General features: G+C 36.3%; 1 protein-coding gene across 4 annotated transcripts in view; it reads left to right on the forward strand.

Moving 5' to 3' along the window:
• DCN (decorin) overlaps positions 1–15,642 on the forward strand; it is a 44,161-nt gene that overhangs the window by 13,328 nt on the left and 15,191 nt on the right. For all 4 annotated transcript variants that reach the window (XM_046013116.1, XM_046013114.1, XM_046013115.1 and 1 more), the window contains 2 exons: positions 6,925–7,037; positions 14,435–14,648. In XM_046013116.1, the coding sequence (XP_045869072.1) occupies positions 6,925–7,037; positions 14,435–14,648 (327 nt within the window). The remainder of the gene's footprint in view (positions 1–6,924; positions 7,038–14,434; positions 14,649–15,642) is intronic.

The raw sequence follows: 15,642 nt of genomic DNA on the forward strand, positions 1-15,642 counted from the left end.
TGCGAAAGATGCAAGAAAAGGGAGGCCTAGACAGCAGAAGCAACTTGCTTGGGGATGTTAAGGATCGAGAAGAGGAACCAGGATGAAAATTCAAATACCAATCTTATTTAAGAATTGTAGAAACATTTAAAAATATACCAAATGAGGGGTGCCTGGGTGGCTCAGTGGTTTGAACATCTGCCTTCAGCTCAGGTCATGATCCCAGAATCTCTGAATCGAGCACCGTGTGGGGCTCCCTGCTCGGCAGGGAGTCTGCTTCTCCTGCTCCCACTCCCCCTTGCTCCAGCTCTCTCTCTGTCAAATAAATAAATGCAATCTTTAAAAAAAAAAAAAAAAGAAACAAACCTGCCAAATGAGAGACTCTGGTGCACCCGTCACCCAGATTTCAACAAGGACCAACAAATGCCAGTATTTTCTATGTATCTCCACCCACCTTCCCCCTCCCATTTTATTTTTAAGCAAATTCCAGATGTCACGTCATTTTATCCAACAATATATCCATATGTTTCTCTGAGAGATGAAAGTTCTTAATTAATACAATCATAAGTGTCAGATCACATCTAAAATTTAAAATTATTTAATATCAAATATTCATTCTGTGTACATATTTTCAATTATCTCATAAATATTAGAAACGGTTTATTTTATAGATCATGTGAATTAGGATCCGAATGAAGTACACATATTGCAATCATTTAAATAGCTTTTAAGTCTCTTTTAAAGTATACATTTGGAAAACTTATATTTCTTTACTTTTTCTTACAGTTTCTTCGCAGTTTATCTGCTGAATTGTTGCATTTCCTCTTCCCTTCTGGTTTACTTTCTGTAATTAAGTTTACTTTCTGTAATTAAGTTTACTTTCTGTTATTAAGAGTTTGTGTCTTTATTTGTCTCTCTCTTGTTCCCCTTTACATGTTTGTTTATTTCTTAAATTCCAACCTATGAGTGAAATCACATGTTTGTCTTTCTCAGACTGACTTATTTCACTTAGCATTACGCTCTCTAGCTCCATCCATTTCATTTCAAATGGCAAGATTTCATTCTTTTTTTTTTTTTAATATACTAATAATATTTATTTTTTTTTTCAGCGTAACAGTATTCATTCTTTTTGCACAACACCCAGTGCTCCATGCAAAATGTGCCCTCCCCATCACCCACCACCTGTTCCCCCAACCTCCCACCCCTGACCCTTCAAAACCCTCAGGTTGTTTTTCAGAGTCCATAGTCTCTTATGGTTCGCCTCCCCTCCCCAATGTCCATAGCCCGCTCCCCCTCTCCCAATCCCACCTCCCCCCAGCAACCCCCAGTTTGTTTTGTGAGATTAAGAGTCATTTATGGTTTGTCTCCCTCCCAATCCCATCTTGTTTCATTTATTCTTCTCCTATCCCCCTACCCCCCCATGTTGCTTCTCCATGTCCTCATATCAGGGAGATCATATGATAGTTGTCTTTCTCCGATTGACTTATTTCACTAAGCATGATACGCTCTAGCTCCATCCACGTCGTCGCAAATGGCAAGATTTCATTTCTTTTGATGGCTGCATAGTATTCCATTGTGTATATATACCACATCTTCTTGATCCATTCATCTGTTGATGGACATCTAGGTTCTTTCCATAGTCTGACTATTGTAGACATTGCTGCTATAAACATTCGGGTACACTTGCCCCTTCGGATCACTATGTTTGTATCTTTAGGGTAAATACCCAGTAGTGCAATTGCTGGGTCATAGGGTAGTTCTATTTTCAACATTTTGAGGAACCTCCATGCTGTTTTCCAGAGTGGTTGGACCAGCTTGCATTCCCACCAACAGTGGAGGAGGGTTCCCCTTTCTCCACATCCTCTCCAGCATCTGTCATTTCCTGACTTGTTAATTTTAGCCATTCTGACTGGTGTGAGGTGATATCTCATTGTGGTTTTGATTTGTATTTCCCTGATGCCGAGTGACATGGAACAACGGCAAAGGCAAGGGAAGCAAGGGCGAAAATGAACTATTGGGATTTCATCAAGATCAGAAGCTTTTGCACAGCAAAGGAAACAGTTAACAAAACCAAAAGACAGCTGACAGAATGGGAGAAGATATTTGCAAACGACATATCAGATAAAGGGCTAGTATCCAAAATCTATAAGGAACTTCGCAAACTCAACACCCAAAGAACAAACAATCCAATCAAGAAATGGGCAGAGGACATGAACAGACATTTCTGCAAAGAAGACATCCAGATGGCCAACAGACACATGAAAAAGTGCTCCTCATTCTTTTTAATGGCTTAATAATATTCTATTCTATATATACATGTATGATGTAAAAATATCTATATCTATCTATTTATCTATCTATATAGATAGATATCACATCTTCTTAATCGCTGGACACCTGGGCTGCTTCCATATCTTGGCTATTGCAAATAATGCTGCTATAAACATGGGGGTGTATATATCCCTTTGAGTTTGTATTCTTGTATTCTTTGGGTAAATACCCAGTAGTGTGATTGTTGGATCATAAGGTAGTTCTATTTTTAATTTTTTGAGGAACGTCCATACTGTCTTCCACATTGGCTGCCCCAGTTTGCATCCCCACCAACAGGGCAAGAAGGTTCCTTTTTCTCCACATCCTCACCAATGCCTGTTTTTTCTTACGTTACTGATTTCAGCCATTCTGACAGGTGATAAGGTGATATCTCATGGTTTTAATTTGCATTTACCTGATGATGAGTGATGTTGAGAATCTTTTCTTTTCTTTTTTTAATACTTTATTTATTTATTTAACAGAGAGAGACACGGTGACAAAGGGAATACAGGCAAGGGGAGTGGGAGAGGGAGAAGCAGTCTCCCTGCTCAGCATGGACTGAGCATGTGGGACTCCATCCCAGAACTCTGGGATCATGATTGGAGCCGAAGGCAGACCCTTAAAGACTAAGCCCCCCAGGTGCCTTGACAATCTTTTTATATGTCTGTTGGTCACCTGTATGTCTTCCTTGGAGAAATATCTGCTTATATATTCTGTCCATTTTTAAATTGTTGAGTCCATTTCTTTAGCAGACTTAAGCATGTACCTTTGTTTCTTCTAAATTGGGAGTTACATCTAGAGGCTTAACCAGATTCAATATTCATTATTTGCTTGATTGTTTTTGACAATACTTATGCATAAATGAGGGTCTGTTTCTCCATTCAAGGGTTTATAATTGGTCTCTTCCCATGAGAAATATATGTCACACTGAGAAACTGTACCATTGGATCAGTTATCATGTAGGATGGGAGGATAGTATCATTCAAACACATATAGCCAAAAGTTCCTCACAGATATGTCAAAGACACAGAAGACATTGAGAGAAATTTTCAGATGCAGATAATGGAGATGACATATTTGATGGTAACATTTATTCCTAAAATATTTCTGGCCAACCAAGAAACAGGGGAAAAATTATTATTATTATAGCCAATTGTATTCAAGAACTTCCAAGGAAAGTAAGAACCATTGCAAAAGCCGGATCTGAAGAGAGGATTGTACCAAAACATAGCAGGAACGATCTTGAAGCCATGACCATGAACTTTTCACCATGGGACAGTAGGACAGATTATGATTTTAAAACTAATCAATCAGTTGGAGTGCCTGGGTGGCTCAGTGGGTTAAAGCCTCTGCTTTCAACTCAGGTCATGATCTCAGGGTCCTGGGATCGAGACCCACATCAGGCTCTCTGCTCAGGAAGGAGCCTGCTTCCCCTTCTCTCTCTGCCTGCTTCTCTGTCTACTTGTGATCTCTCTCTCTCTCTCTGTTAAATAAATAAATAAAATCTTTAAAAAAACTAATCAGTCAAAAAGTTACCTTTATATATGAAGAGGTAAGATCACAACTCTCATGAAATATAGTCATTTGTCCCTGCTCTTCCAGAACTTACAGAAAAGAAAGAAAACTAAAGTGCAGGACAATACCTCATGAGCTTATATACAAATAGGAGTTTGGCAGGGGCTGTGTGGTCGCCATTGTCTGCTGTGGTTATGATGAATATTCTAGAGAGAGGGGTAAAGTGGTTGTTAGAGCACATTTAGAGGTTGTGAATGAAGTTAGAAGGACATGAGTGGGTGGAATATTCCATAAAACATAAATTATAAGAACAAAAGCAAAAAAATAGTTAAGAATAAGCACAGTATGTTCAAGGAACAGTATAGATCAACTTTAAAAAAATACACACAGTGTTTACAAGTATAATTGGCATGTTGCATAGTTCTAGAGTGAGGTCTCATACCATCTTGTTCTCGGTTTAGATTAAACATGAGACACCTTAGTGAAGCCACATAATTTCTCTTTTTTTTTTAATAGAAGTTTTTTGTTTTTGTGTGTGTGTTTTTTTTAAATATTTTATTTATTTATTTGACAGAGAGAGAGATCACAAGTAGGCAGAGAGGCAGACAGGAAGCAGGCTCCCTGTTGAGCAGAGAGCCTGGTGTGGGGCTTGATCCCAGGACCCTGAGATCATGACCTGAGCTGAAGGCAGAGGTTTTAACCCACTGAGCCACCCAGGTACCCCGAAGCCATATAATTTCATTTGATTTCTGTTTCTTTACCCATAAAAGGGAGTATTGGACTAGTTTAGAAGTTCTTTAATTTCTGGGACCAGTGAGATTGTTTGAATGTTGAACAAGTTAATGTCTTACAAAGTCAAAAACAAATTCAACAAAATAACAACAACCTGCCATCTGCTTATTATAATGATTTTTAAGAAGGTATATTTAATACAGAAGCAGAAGCTAGTTTCAGAAATGTGTGTATCCATGTATGGGGGTATGTGCGTATGTGTAATTTATGTTAAAACTAACTTCATTGCACTCATTTGTTTTTCTAATTTTGATATAGACTGATAAGAACCTCATTATAGAGTCTATCTGATCAGCATTTGGAATCATAGACTAGCTGTTACTTTATAGTCCTTCCCTTTGTGACATTCTAAGAACTCATAACTAGGATAATGTCCCTGTTTTACTCTGCCTGTAGTAGTTGGAGAAGCTAGTTGACAGCGCAATGCCCCGGCTAGACCTTAAATGTAGCAGTATGTTCTTGCATCTGATGTCAGAATAAATATGAAGTTTTTATAAAAATATGAATATGTAAAATCCCTGAGATGGATATAAATTTACTAGTAACTCAGAGAAGATGGTAGGGTTATGATTTTAATAATTAAAATGACTTCTAAGCATTAAAATGTGAAGATCCCAAGCTTTAAGATTTTTAAACGCTAAATCTTCTGAAAAAATAATGTATACACGTTTCGCATGGAGCACTGGGTGTTGTGCAAAAACAATGAATACTGTTACGCTGAAAAAAATAAATAAAATGAAAAAAAAATGTATACAATTCACCCCAAGAAGTTCCTAAAATTCTAGGAGGACAACATAACCAAAATGGTTAGCCAGGCAGATATATCATTTTTTTCCTCTACAGCTGAAATTTATCTGCACTTTGGGTTTGAACAAATGTTAAGAAAGTCACTGGGATTTAAGTTCAAATAATGTATAAAAGTGAACATAAGTGGAAATTAAAACTTTGACAAAGAAGCCCATGGAGTAATAATGAAATGTAGGCAGTTAACTTTTTTTCCCAAATGAAAGGCAGTGTGTCTTTATTTGGTTGGAGAACACTAATTATCAAAGATTTGGCAGAAGACTGCCACTCCTAATTGCATGAAATTATCAAACTGACATTTCTGAAAATGACAGTGATCATGACTGCATAATGCAGTTAAAAATCCTCCTACAAGATAGCTGTTTATCACTGAAAACACTTCACTCTTGTCATTTCTCTGTGAACTGTTTCTGCAGTAAGTTCTTGAAATATATTTATGTATGTTTAGAATCACATGCATTTTGATATTTAAATTTATAATAACAGTTGATCTCTGAATTGGGTACTAGATTTTCCCCCCACTATCAACAGACCCATGTGATTAAAAAGTATGTGCAGAGAACTTAGAAGGTAGGTGATTTCAGATACACTTTCTGTAATTTTCATGGAGGACCTGAAGATAGCACGATGACTGCCATGATAACTGAACAGCATGCACTTATATAAGATTCAAAATTGAAAAGACATCTTCCCAACATAGCAATTGCATTCCCTGTTACAGTTTTCCTCTTAATTGAAAGCTATAGATTAATTATATTTTCTACAGGGATGTGGGCAATTTTTGTCTTGGTCATGCTGTGTTCTCGGAACCTGATAAATTGATGATGTCTAGGAGGTATTCTATAGGCTTTGTTGAGTGAATGAAAGAATTCCAGTTTCAAGTACGATGGAGAGGTGGAAAAACTTTTCTGATGTATGTTATGCAATCTCAAATATAAAAAGGATCACATGAATTTGATAGAATTTTAATAGAATATCAAATTTCTGCTTAACTTCCTACATCAATATGAAACAAAGCCAATGGAAGAGAGAGAAGCATTTTGAATGTACCTCTGTGGCAATGGTAGGTTAGGTCAGATGGCTCTTCAATGAATTGGCTAAAGCTCTCCTCTGCTAAATGGTATATTTATGTAGAAAGGCATAAATTTAGAAATCACGTGCACTTAACACTGATCAACGGAATTATTTTCTAAAACAAGAACAATGAGGTAACACCCTAATGTGCCCTGAGAATTTTCAGCCACTCTCTTACAAAATATGAATTTTGGTTTTACACAGCAAAGTAATTACATGGGAAAAATAATGTGGTCAGTGTATAATTTAAAAAATATATAGAGCATTTGACTTCTTTGGAAAGGATAAAGCAGATATTTTAAACTAAAGTCGATGTAATTCCTAGAAGAAGAAAATATGGCAGTGGTAAAACTTTCATTGCAATATTGATTTTTTGTGAGCACATCCTTTGTGATTCTGTGGTCCTGCGCCCCTCTTACTGACTGCATATTTCTTTTATTGTCACTCAAGGTCTGGAAAAAGTGCCAAAAGATCTTCCCCCTGACACTACGCTGCTTGATTTGCAAAACAACAAAATAACCGAAATCAAAGATGGGGACTTCAAGAACCTGAAGAACCTTCATGTAAGAGTTCTGTGCTTGTTTGTTTGTTTTTGAGTTGTAACAAGACCTGACTCACAGGATTCTTCAAAACAAGGCTAGGAGTACTATATGGTAATAAATAAGCACAGAAGCATTTATTAAATTCTCTATTTAGGGGGTGAGAGGGGAGCAAAGCATCATATTCATTAACCCCTAAAAAATTCAGCCAATTTTCTTACATTTACCCCAATATCTTTGGTCTTTGTATCCTAAAAAATACTTCATATCTTAGTCTTCTTTTATGTTTCATGAATTAAAGTCTTTATCTTCCTAGGTAGATTCTATTTCAATATTGGAGCAAAATACAAAATGGATTGTTGATCTTAGTATTATTTTATCTCTTTGGTCTTCTTTCATTAGTTTTCTAAGAGGTGCCAATGTTGTAAAGGCTCAAAGATTAGCAACAAGAGAAAAAATGATAGCCATCTACATTTTCCTTAGTAAATATAATTCTATCTTCAAATATCTCTATCTTGCTTTGTATTTAGAACTATGCTTATTGCATTCTTAACCGTATCTGTGCTTTAATTGTGATTTTTACTTACCTCTACTCTATTATGTCACACATCCAGTCTACCAGACAGGATTCCAGCAGAAAATTGGTGGCACTCTCAGAAGTGTTCACAGAGAAGTCTTTACTGAAGGGATGATTTACAGAAGAATATAGAAATCAACAAAGCATTATGAAACACCCAAGCCCACCTTGAAAGAGGTGGGAGGCTATAGTCCTAACTCCTTATTTCCTGTCTGTGTCTCCTATAGGTGAACCTAACTAGGGGCCAGGGTCAAGATCATCTGGGTGAAGTAGTCCCCAGAGTTTATCTTCCCAGGACATAAAGGAAAGTCACAAAGAAAAAAGAATGAGTATAACTATAGTTGGGAGCGGGTGTGTGGTAAATGGAGGATGACCAACCCCATCAAATAGGGTTCAGCATTGCTAAGTCAGCCTTCTGTCAGAGTAAATGCATTATCTTTTCAGGTAGGGGATCAGAATCCCAATAAACTGTATGCTCTAGTCCAGCTCCTTATCTGTGAGATAAATAGACTGTAGTTTCCCCTCAGAATATTATTGCACATTTAGTATAAATAAGCCAACCTTCAATGTCCAAAATAAATACTTCAAGTCTCACTGTCTCTGTATTCTACTCTGGTAGACCACTCTTGAAGTATTAAATCTGGTCCTGGGCAAGACATTTTAAGGAGGGCATAAACTGTTGAGTATCCTCAGAATGGTTATCATGAGGATGAAGAACTTGGAAACCACGTCTGATAGGCACAGTTGACAGAGATATGGATGCCCAAACTGAGTGAAAGAGGTCATGAGTGACAATTTTGAAGGATCATGCTGGAAAAGAGAAATTGAATTTACTTGCTTCAACTGTAAGATGACAGAATTGTCCTCTTGACAATTGAGTGGAAATTTCAGGGAAGCAGAGTTTTGCTCAACATTAAAAATACAATGTATAGGGAGCACCTGGGTGGTTCAGTCATTAGGTATCTGTCTTTGGCTCAGGTCATGATCCCAGAGTACTGGGATCGAACCCTGTATCCGGCTCCCCGCTCAGCGGGAAGCCTGCTTCTCCCTCTCCCACTCCCCCTGCTTGTGTTCCCCTCTCTCGTAGTGTGTCTCTCTCTGTCAAATAAATAAAATCTTTAAAAAAATGCAATGTATAGCGTTAGAATTTTCAGAAAACAATGGAGATAATTGTTTAGTTATGAGTGACCTCTATGTAGAGATAATTTATAGATTCTTATGATGAATATCAGAGAAATACATTTTTAAGGTTGGGAGTATAAACAGAAAACTCTAATTTTAGATCCATTTAGTTCTTGTAACCATTATAGAAAATAATTGAAGGGAATATAGTAAGAATAGGCAATACATGTAAATATAAAAATAAATCATTTGGCTGGTATGCTTTAGAATAAGAAATATAGATTCAAGGGAAATAATGTGATGTAAAATAAACTGGTCATCCTATGTTACAGAATTAATATAATCAGGACAAGATTTAGATACCAACTTTCTGACAGCTAGGATAAGAAAAGCAATAAACACCCACTAGGAGAAAATATACCATATTCTTAGAAGATTGTAAAGATTTTTTCCTTAAGATTTTAAGATTCTCTATGGAACAATTAAGATAAACAAAAGTGATAAATAAAATGGTATAGTCAGTTTATTGAAGTGTCCAACCATAGGAGACCAATGTAATGTAAGTAGACAATGCTATGAGACAGATCAGACATATCCTACATCAGGTGACCAGTATGTGAGAGAATATGGGACAAAGGGTTTTTAAGAGGGTTAGCAGAATTTTGAAAGGAAGAGAAGGAAAAGAGGGTTTTCTCTACAAAAGGAAAGGAAAGAAGAAAATAAACAGATATAGGAAGTGGCTAGAGTGAAAGACAGGCTGGAAAAAGTGAGGATAATGCTTGAGCTAGGGATTTCAAATCTTGAACCAGTGGGATCCATCTTCACTGATAGGATGCCAGGCCTGAGCCCCAACCCACCTTTTCTCCGCTTCCATGGTATGCTTTCCCTGGGAGTGGGCCAATGGTGATGCCAACAAGGTTTGTCAACAACTATTTAAATGATCACTGGATATGTTAAAAGATTAATTAAGAAAAAATTAATATTATTTTCAACAAACTAAAATTTAAAACTTCATTTTATTTTTATAAGTTTACCCTAAAGCTATTTTTTTAAGGGAGGAAAATTCTCTTACTCTAATCCTAACTTTCTATATTTTTAAGTATAATCTAAATAATTTATTTAAACTCTGCACGGCCTTAAATAAGAGATATCTGTTTCTATGACACTGTCATTAAATCTGGCATTTGTAATAATATGTTCTTTCTTTTCCATGTTTCTTTCTCTGTATGTTTTAGGCAACTACCATCTTAGCAGTCTCTTTCTTTCTACTTCAAAGTACGCATGGAGGAGAGGAAGAGTTTATTAGAGCTTCCAACTCTTCAGAGGATGTTAAACAGCTATTTTTCTCTTACTCTTTCATTCATGATAGTTTCTACCCTTGTTATTATGCAAATAAACATTATAATTTCAGCCAGGAAAGCCACACTTGAATGAAAAGGAGGACAAGAAGTGAAACTTCAGCAATGATTAAAATAGAAAGGATTTGACAGAATGCTTCTTCTCTTCTCAATAGTTTTATCAATTTAGACTCTGTGTCTCATGATGAGTAGTATATACTGTGTAAGAGTAGTTTTATAGCCATATGTAATCAAAAAACACAATTATCCTGCAAAATAATGGAAAATTAAATACTATAATGCCAACATTTAATATATTTCCTTTGAATTCATGCTTAAAAAAATCTAGTTAGGGAGATATTTTTTAACTAAAAATAAAATATTGTTAAAGATTGAATAATAGTAAACACTTGTCTAGCAATTACTATATACTAGGCTTAATACCTAAACACACTCACTTACTAATTTTCACAACCATTCTTTTGAGGTGGACACCCCTTTATACAGAAGAGGACACCCGGGTACAGAAAGGTTACTTAGTCACGCACTATAAGTCACGCACGTTCATTGTCACTCACAAATAAGAGCCAAATGTTGAGACTGAAACTCAGGAGCACTGTGAATTGAGTCCATTAATTGCCTATAAATATGATAGTAATCATACAATTCCTTAAAACCATACCTGATGCAGTATAAATTGTATATAAGTGACTTTGCAGAAAACTACATCATATTAAGTTGGGTTTCAAGATTATTTTCTTCCAATTTTATTGAACTATAATTGCCATACAGCAGTGTGTAAGTTTAAGATGTATAGCATAATGACTTCATATATTGCAAAATGATCACCACAATAAGTTTAGTTAACATCCACCATATATAATATTATATATGTATGTGTATATATATATACATATATATATGTATATATATGAAAAGAAAAAAATGTTTTTTTCCTTGTGAGGAGAACTTTCAGGGATTACTCTCTTAGCAACCTTCAACTATACCATGCCACAATGTTGGCTATAGTCATCGTGTTGTACCTTACCTCCCCTGTCTTTAGACACTTTATAACTCTAAGTTTGTTTCTTTCGATCTCCTTCTTGGATGAAGGTGATGAAAATGCTTTTATTCCTACTTTCACTCATTTCCGTTGCCAGTCACCTTCTTCATCACCTCTCCCCTACCTCCCAGGCTAGATCCCTTTTTCTTTAGTTACTAAAGAAGTAGGTCATCCTGGTTTTTGAGGCTGTGCTTCAATTTTATCTCTCCTCCTCTGACTTCTATCCCACCTTGCAAAGTCATGATAAACCAATTCTGCTTTTACCTTTTCTTTTCTTCTTCTCTGTTTTTACTTTTAGTTGAATTTGTTTTATGCAGAATTTGCTCCCAGGCCACAAATTTTTGTTTCCTCAGTATCTTCTGGGATATCTTTTTCTCTTGTGCAACTGCCTCTTCTGGTTTAAGACCTTTCTGCTTTTTCACTGAGGATCATCTCAGTGCGGCAGGGAGAGTTCCTGTAGGGAGGGGTTCATCCGCCGTGAGTCCTGTCAGTTCAACATCTTGGGAACTTTGTTCCCTGGGATGTGCTCAATGACCAGAGAATCTACAATTCTTAAGTTCATCAATACTCTCTGCATTTTTAAGCATGTGCAGTAAGAATTCAGCACTCTTTTGGGGTCACCTGTGTCCAGATTGACTGTTTCTCCTGGGGCACACCTACCAACTCCACCATTATAGGGACTAGGTGGCACACATGGTTTCCCCAAGTTGACATCCTTCAAATATTTGGTGGCTTTTCCGATATGCATGCACTTGATGGCTTAGGCAGTTTCATATGCATTCTAAAAGCAAACACAAAGATTCTCGAACATCTTGATTTGCATGATCTTGTAGGATTTTCTGCATCAAGTGAATAGTGAACCATTTTCGGAGATCACCTTGGGTTGCTTACAGGAAGAGCTTTCTGTTTTCATCAGCCGATCTCTTGAAGAATACCTCAGGTTCACTTTTGACTCTTTCTCTGGTTTAACTGCTCTTTTGCATTTGCCAGTGGAATTAGTTTTGTTTTGTTTTCCCATCTCAACATCTTGTCATTGCCTGTTACAATTGTAAGGGTGCTTTCTTAAATACTTATCACTGTGTACGGCACTAACACCAACGATCTTTAAGCAATACTGTATATACAAAATTAACTTTTTATTCACCTGTGGATTTTTTTTTTAAGGTGGTTTTATTAAAGCATGAGGTCAGGACCCATGGGCAGAAAGAGTTGCCTTACCTGTGGATCTGTTTTATGTGAAATTCAAATTCATATAGGTTTTAAGATTTTACTTCATCATGACTAAATTTTGCATAGTTTATTTATGTTACAAATGTATTTTAATTTGAAAGCAGGAATGTTGCCATTTGAAAGGTGCTTTGCAAAGAAGTCTATATACATTATCATGTATCCTCTGTAGGTGCTATTATTATTCCCACTGTACTGAAGAAATAATTGGGGCAAATGTCATACAATGCCTAAGACTTAATAGCAGACTGTGACATTCTCAAAGGTAGAGGCATCATCTAGTTATTATCTAGTTTTTTAAAAAGCTAATATTTTATTAGCTGAAATAGCAGATAAGAGATCATCATGCTGATTCTTCATACTAGATTTCAATATTTACCGTAAAATAATCAGATTTTCAAACCATGTTGAATGCATTGAGTGATATGAACCTTTCAGAGTTGTCTTCCATACATGGCAATAGAAGATCTCCTCTTTCTTCATAATTAAGCATCTGCCACTTTGGGTGTTTTTCAATGATGCAAGTCCTCTTAACCTCTCCTCTCGCTCTAGCTTTTACTAATTTCCTGGACATTTTCCTCATTAACATTAATTTCCTATGACTTTAACTCTCATGTGTTTTTAAATTTTCTATAATATTTATTGGAATTTCCTGGGGTTTTGTTTTAATCAACCCATCATCGTTTAGGATTAGCTGAAAGACTATTACTTAGAAGGAGTTTTAGTTAATCATGTAATGTGAACTCCATGAGCATATACATGGGCTAACTAACCAGCTGTTACCTTCAGAAAGTATTCCTGCATTTCTGAATCTGGAAGTTCTCATTGTTTTCTTTTTTGTCCCTGTGCTTTTCATATATGCACAGAAATCCACTACAATTGAAAATGAGGTTTCTTAGACCATGCTCAAACGATCCTGAATTCCTTAGGATTAATTGATAAGAAGACTTAGAATAATAAGAAGTATGGTTCTATAGACATATGTATCATTGAAAGAGAATGAAATATCCAAAAATAAGCTCAGCAATAGCTATACATATACCAGTAATGACTGAGAAGCAATTTTACAGAAACAAAAATTTAAGAATTACCAAACATGTTAGCATATTTGGCCACCTAAAACCTTTATATGTAAAAAGGACAAAAACAGAAGAAAAATATATTAAAGCCCTGCATTTCATATTAATTACATCTTTATTTTCTGTAGACCAATTATTAAAATATATTAAAACTTACTAAATGAGTAATGAGTAGTATTGTGATCAGGTAATCCTTTCTCTCCAAAAAGTACAGAAAACAGTAGCAGAACAAAAGGAAATTCATTTAACCTTTCAAGTGACAAAGAACTGTTAAGAAATTATAATGAGGCACAACATGGTGTACTAATTTGACAAACTTTTTGAAAAAAATAGATCTAAATTTATAAGGCTGCAAGAAAACACGAAAATTTTACTCTTTTGCGTTGCTGATGGTAATATAAATTGGTGTCACCATTTGGTAATGGAATCCATGGCAGCAGTCAATGAGGATGGATTTTAGGCTGGGGGGTGGATGCCCGTGTCACTGGATTCTTTTAATGCAATTTCTTTTTAAAGATTTTCTCTATTTTTTTGACAGACAGAGATCACAACTAGGCAGAGAGGCAGGCAGAGAGAGGGGGAGGAAGCAGGCTCCCCACTGAGCAGAGAGTCCGATTCGATTCGGGGCTTGATCCCAGGACGCTGAGATCATGACCCGAACCGAAGGCAGAGTTGTAACCCACTGAGCCACCCAGGTGCCCCGTGGCACTGGATTCTTTTCTGGTATCTCGGGTCACTCTCGTAGTTTCAATCTTTAGAAGTATTTAATGTTTAAAAATTAAGTGTCTATGTATCTATATTATAACCTATAACCTATATCTCATCACCTTTATTCCTGATGCTCCTGATATTCAGAGCCTCATATACTTCTTAAGTGAAAGAGTCACATTTGCCTAATTTTTTCTGATTTCTTGCAATATATATAATATTTGATTTTTTTCTAATTTCTTTCTATATATATATAGAGAGAGAGAGAGTGTTGGAATTAAGGTGTTGTTTTTGTTCATTATCTGTAGACGTTGATTCTTGTCAACAACAAAATTAGCAAAATCAGCCCTGGAGCATTCACGCCTTTGTTGAAATTGGAACGACTTTATCTGTCCAAGAATCATCTGAAGGAATTGCCAGAAAAAATGCCCAAAACTCTTCAGGAGCTGCGTGCCCATGAGAATGAGATCACCAAAGTGCGGAAAGCTGTGTTCAATGGACTGAACCAGATGATCGTCGTAGGTACAGATATTCTTAAAACTCTAAGGCCAGGATTGAAGGTTCACCTTAGAAGATTCCAAGTAAGCTATAGCTGCAGGAGGTAGGCCAGCCAGAGCTCACATGTCTTTAGCCTGTAGGAGTAACAGTAGCAAAATCGGCAGAAATGAGATTTTGAACATACCTTATAATGTTTTTTTTTTCCATTTTATTTATTTTTTCAGTGTAACAGTATTCATTCTTTTTGCACAACACCCAGTGCTCCATGCAAAACGTGCCCTCCCCATTACCCACCACCTGTTCCCCCAACCTCCCACCCCTGACCCTTCAAAACCCTCAGGTTGCCCCAGCCTCCCACCCCTGACCCTTCAAAACCCTCAGGTTTTTTTTCAGAGTCCATAGTCTCTTATGGTTCGCCTCCCCTCCCCAATGTCCATAGCCCGCTCCCCCTCTCCCAATCCCACCTCCCCCTTATAATGTTTTTGTTTCTCGTCCTCGAGGATCTGAGAATGTGGAGAAGTTCTAGGGCCAAAGTCACCCTACTGTATGCCCAAGATGCGAGATGGAATTAGGTAGTGATTGATTAGAGATATGTGGGGATACCTTTCCATCATGGGAATTGTTTCTATTCTGAACGTCTATAAATCACTCGCTTTAAACAATGTTTTCTAACGTTTTGCTCCATGTGTGGTAAAAATGGTGATTTTAAAATTGGCTTACAAGATACTAATATTTCAAATTATTTATTATTTTAATTCATCTCAGAAAATAATAACACCATAATAAGTGTGACTTATTAACATGTGTTTTTGTTGATTTCTGTGCAATCCTGTGTATGTACTTTAAATAATCTTCTTGTTATTGTTTTCATCACTATTGCTTTTCCCATAAATCTTTGTTTTCTTATTGTGTTTGTTGTTTGTTTTAAAAAAAAAGAAAATTTTGCCTCAGTTTGCTATCCCTTTGAAGAGTGTATCCTTTAATTTCTCTTTGGTTTCCCAGTCAAGTTGTTATCAAC

This window comes from Meles meles, chromosome 7 (genome assembly GCF_922984935.1).
Source record: "Meles meles chromosome 7, mMelMel3.1 paternal haplotype, whole genome shotgun sequence".
NCBI classification, from domain to species: domain Eukaryota; kingdom Metazoa; phylum Chordata; class Mammalia; order Carnivora; family Mustelidae; genus Meles; species Meles meles.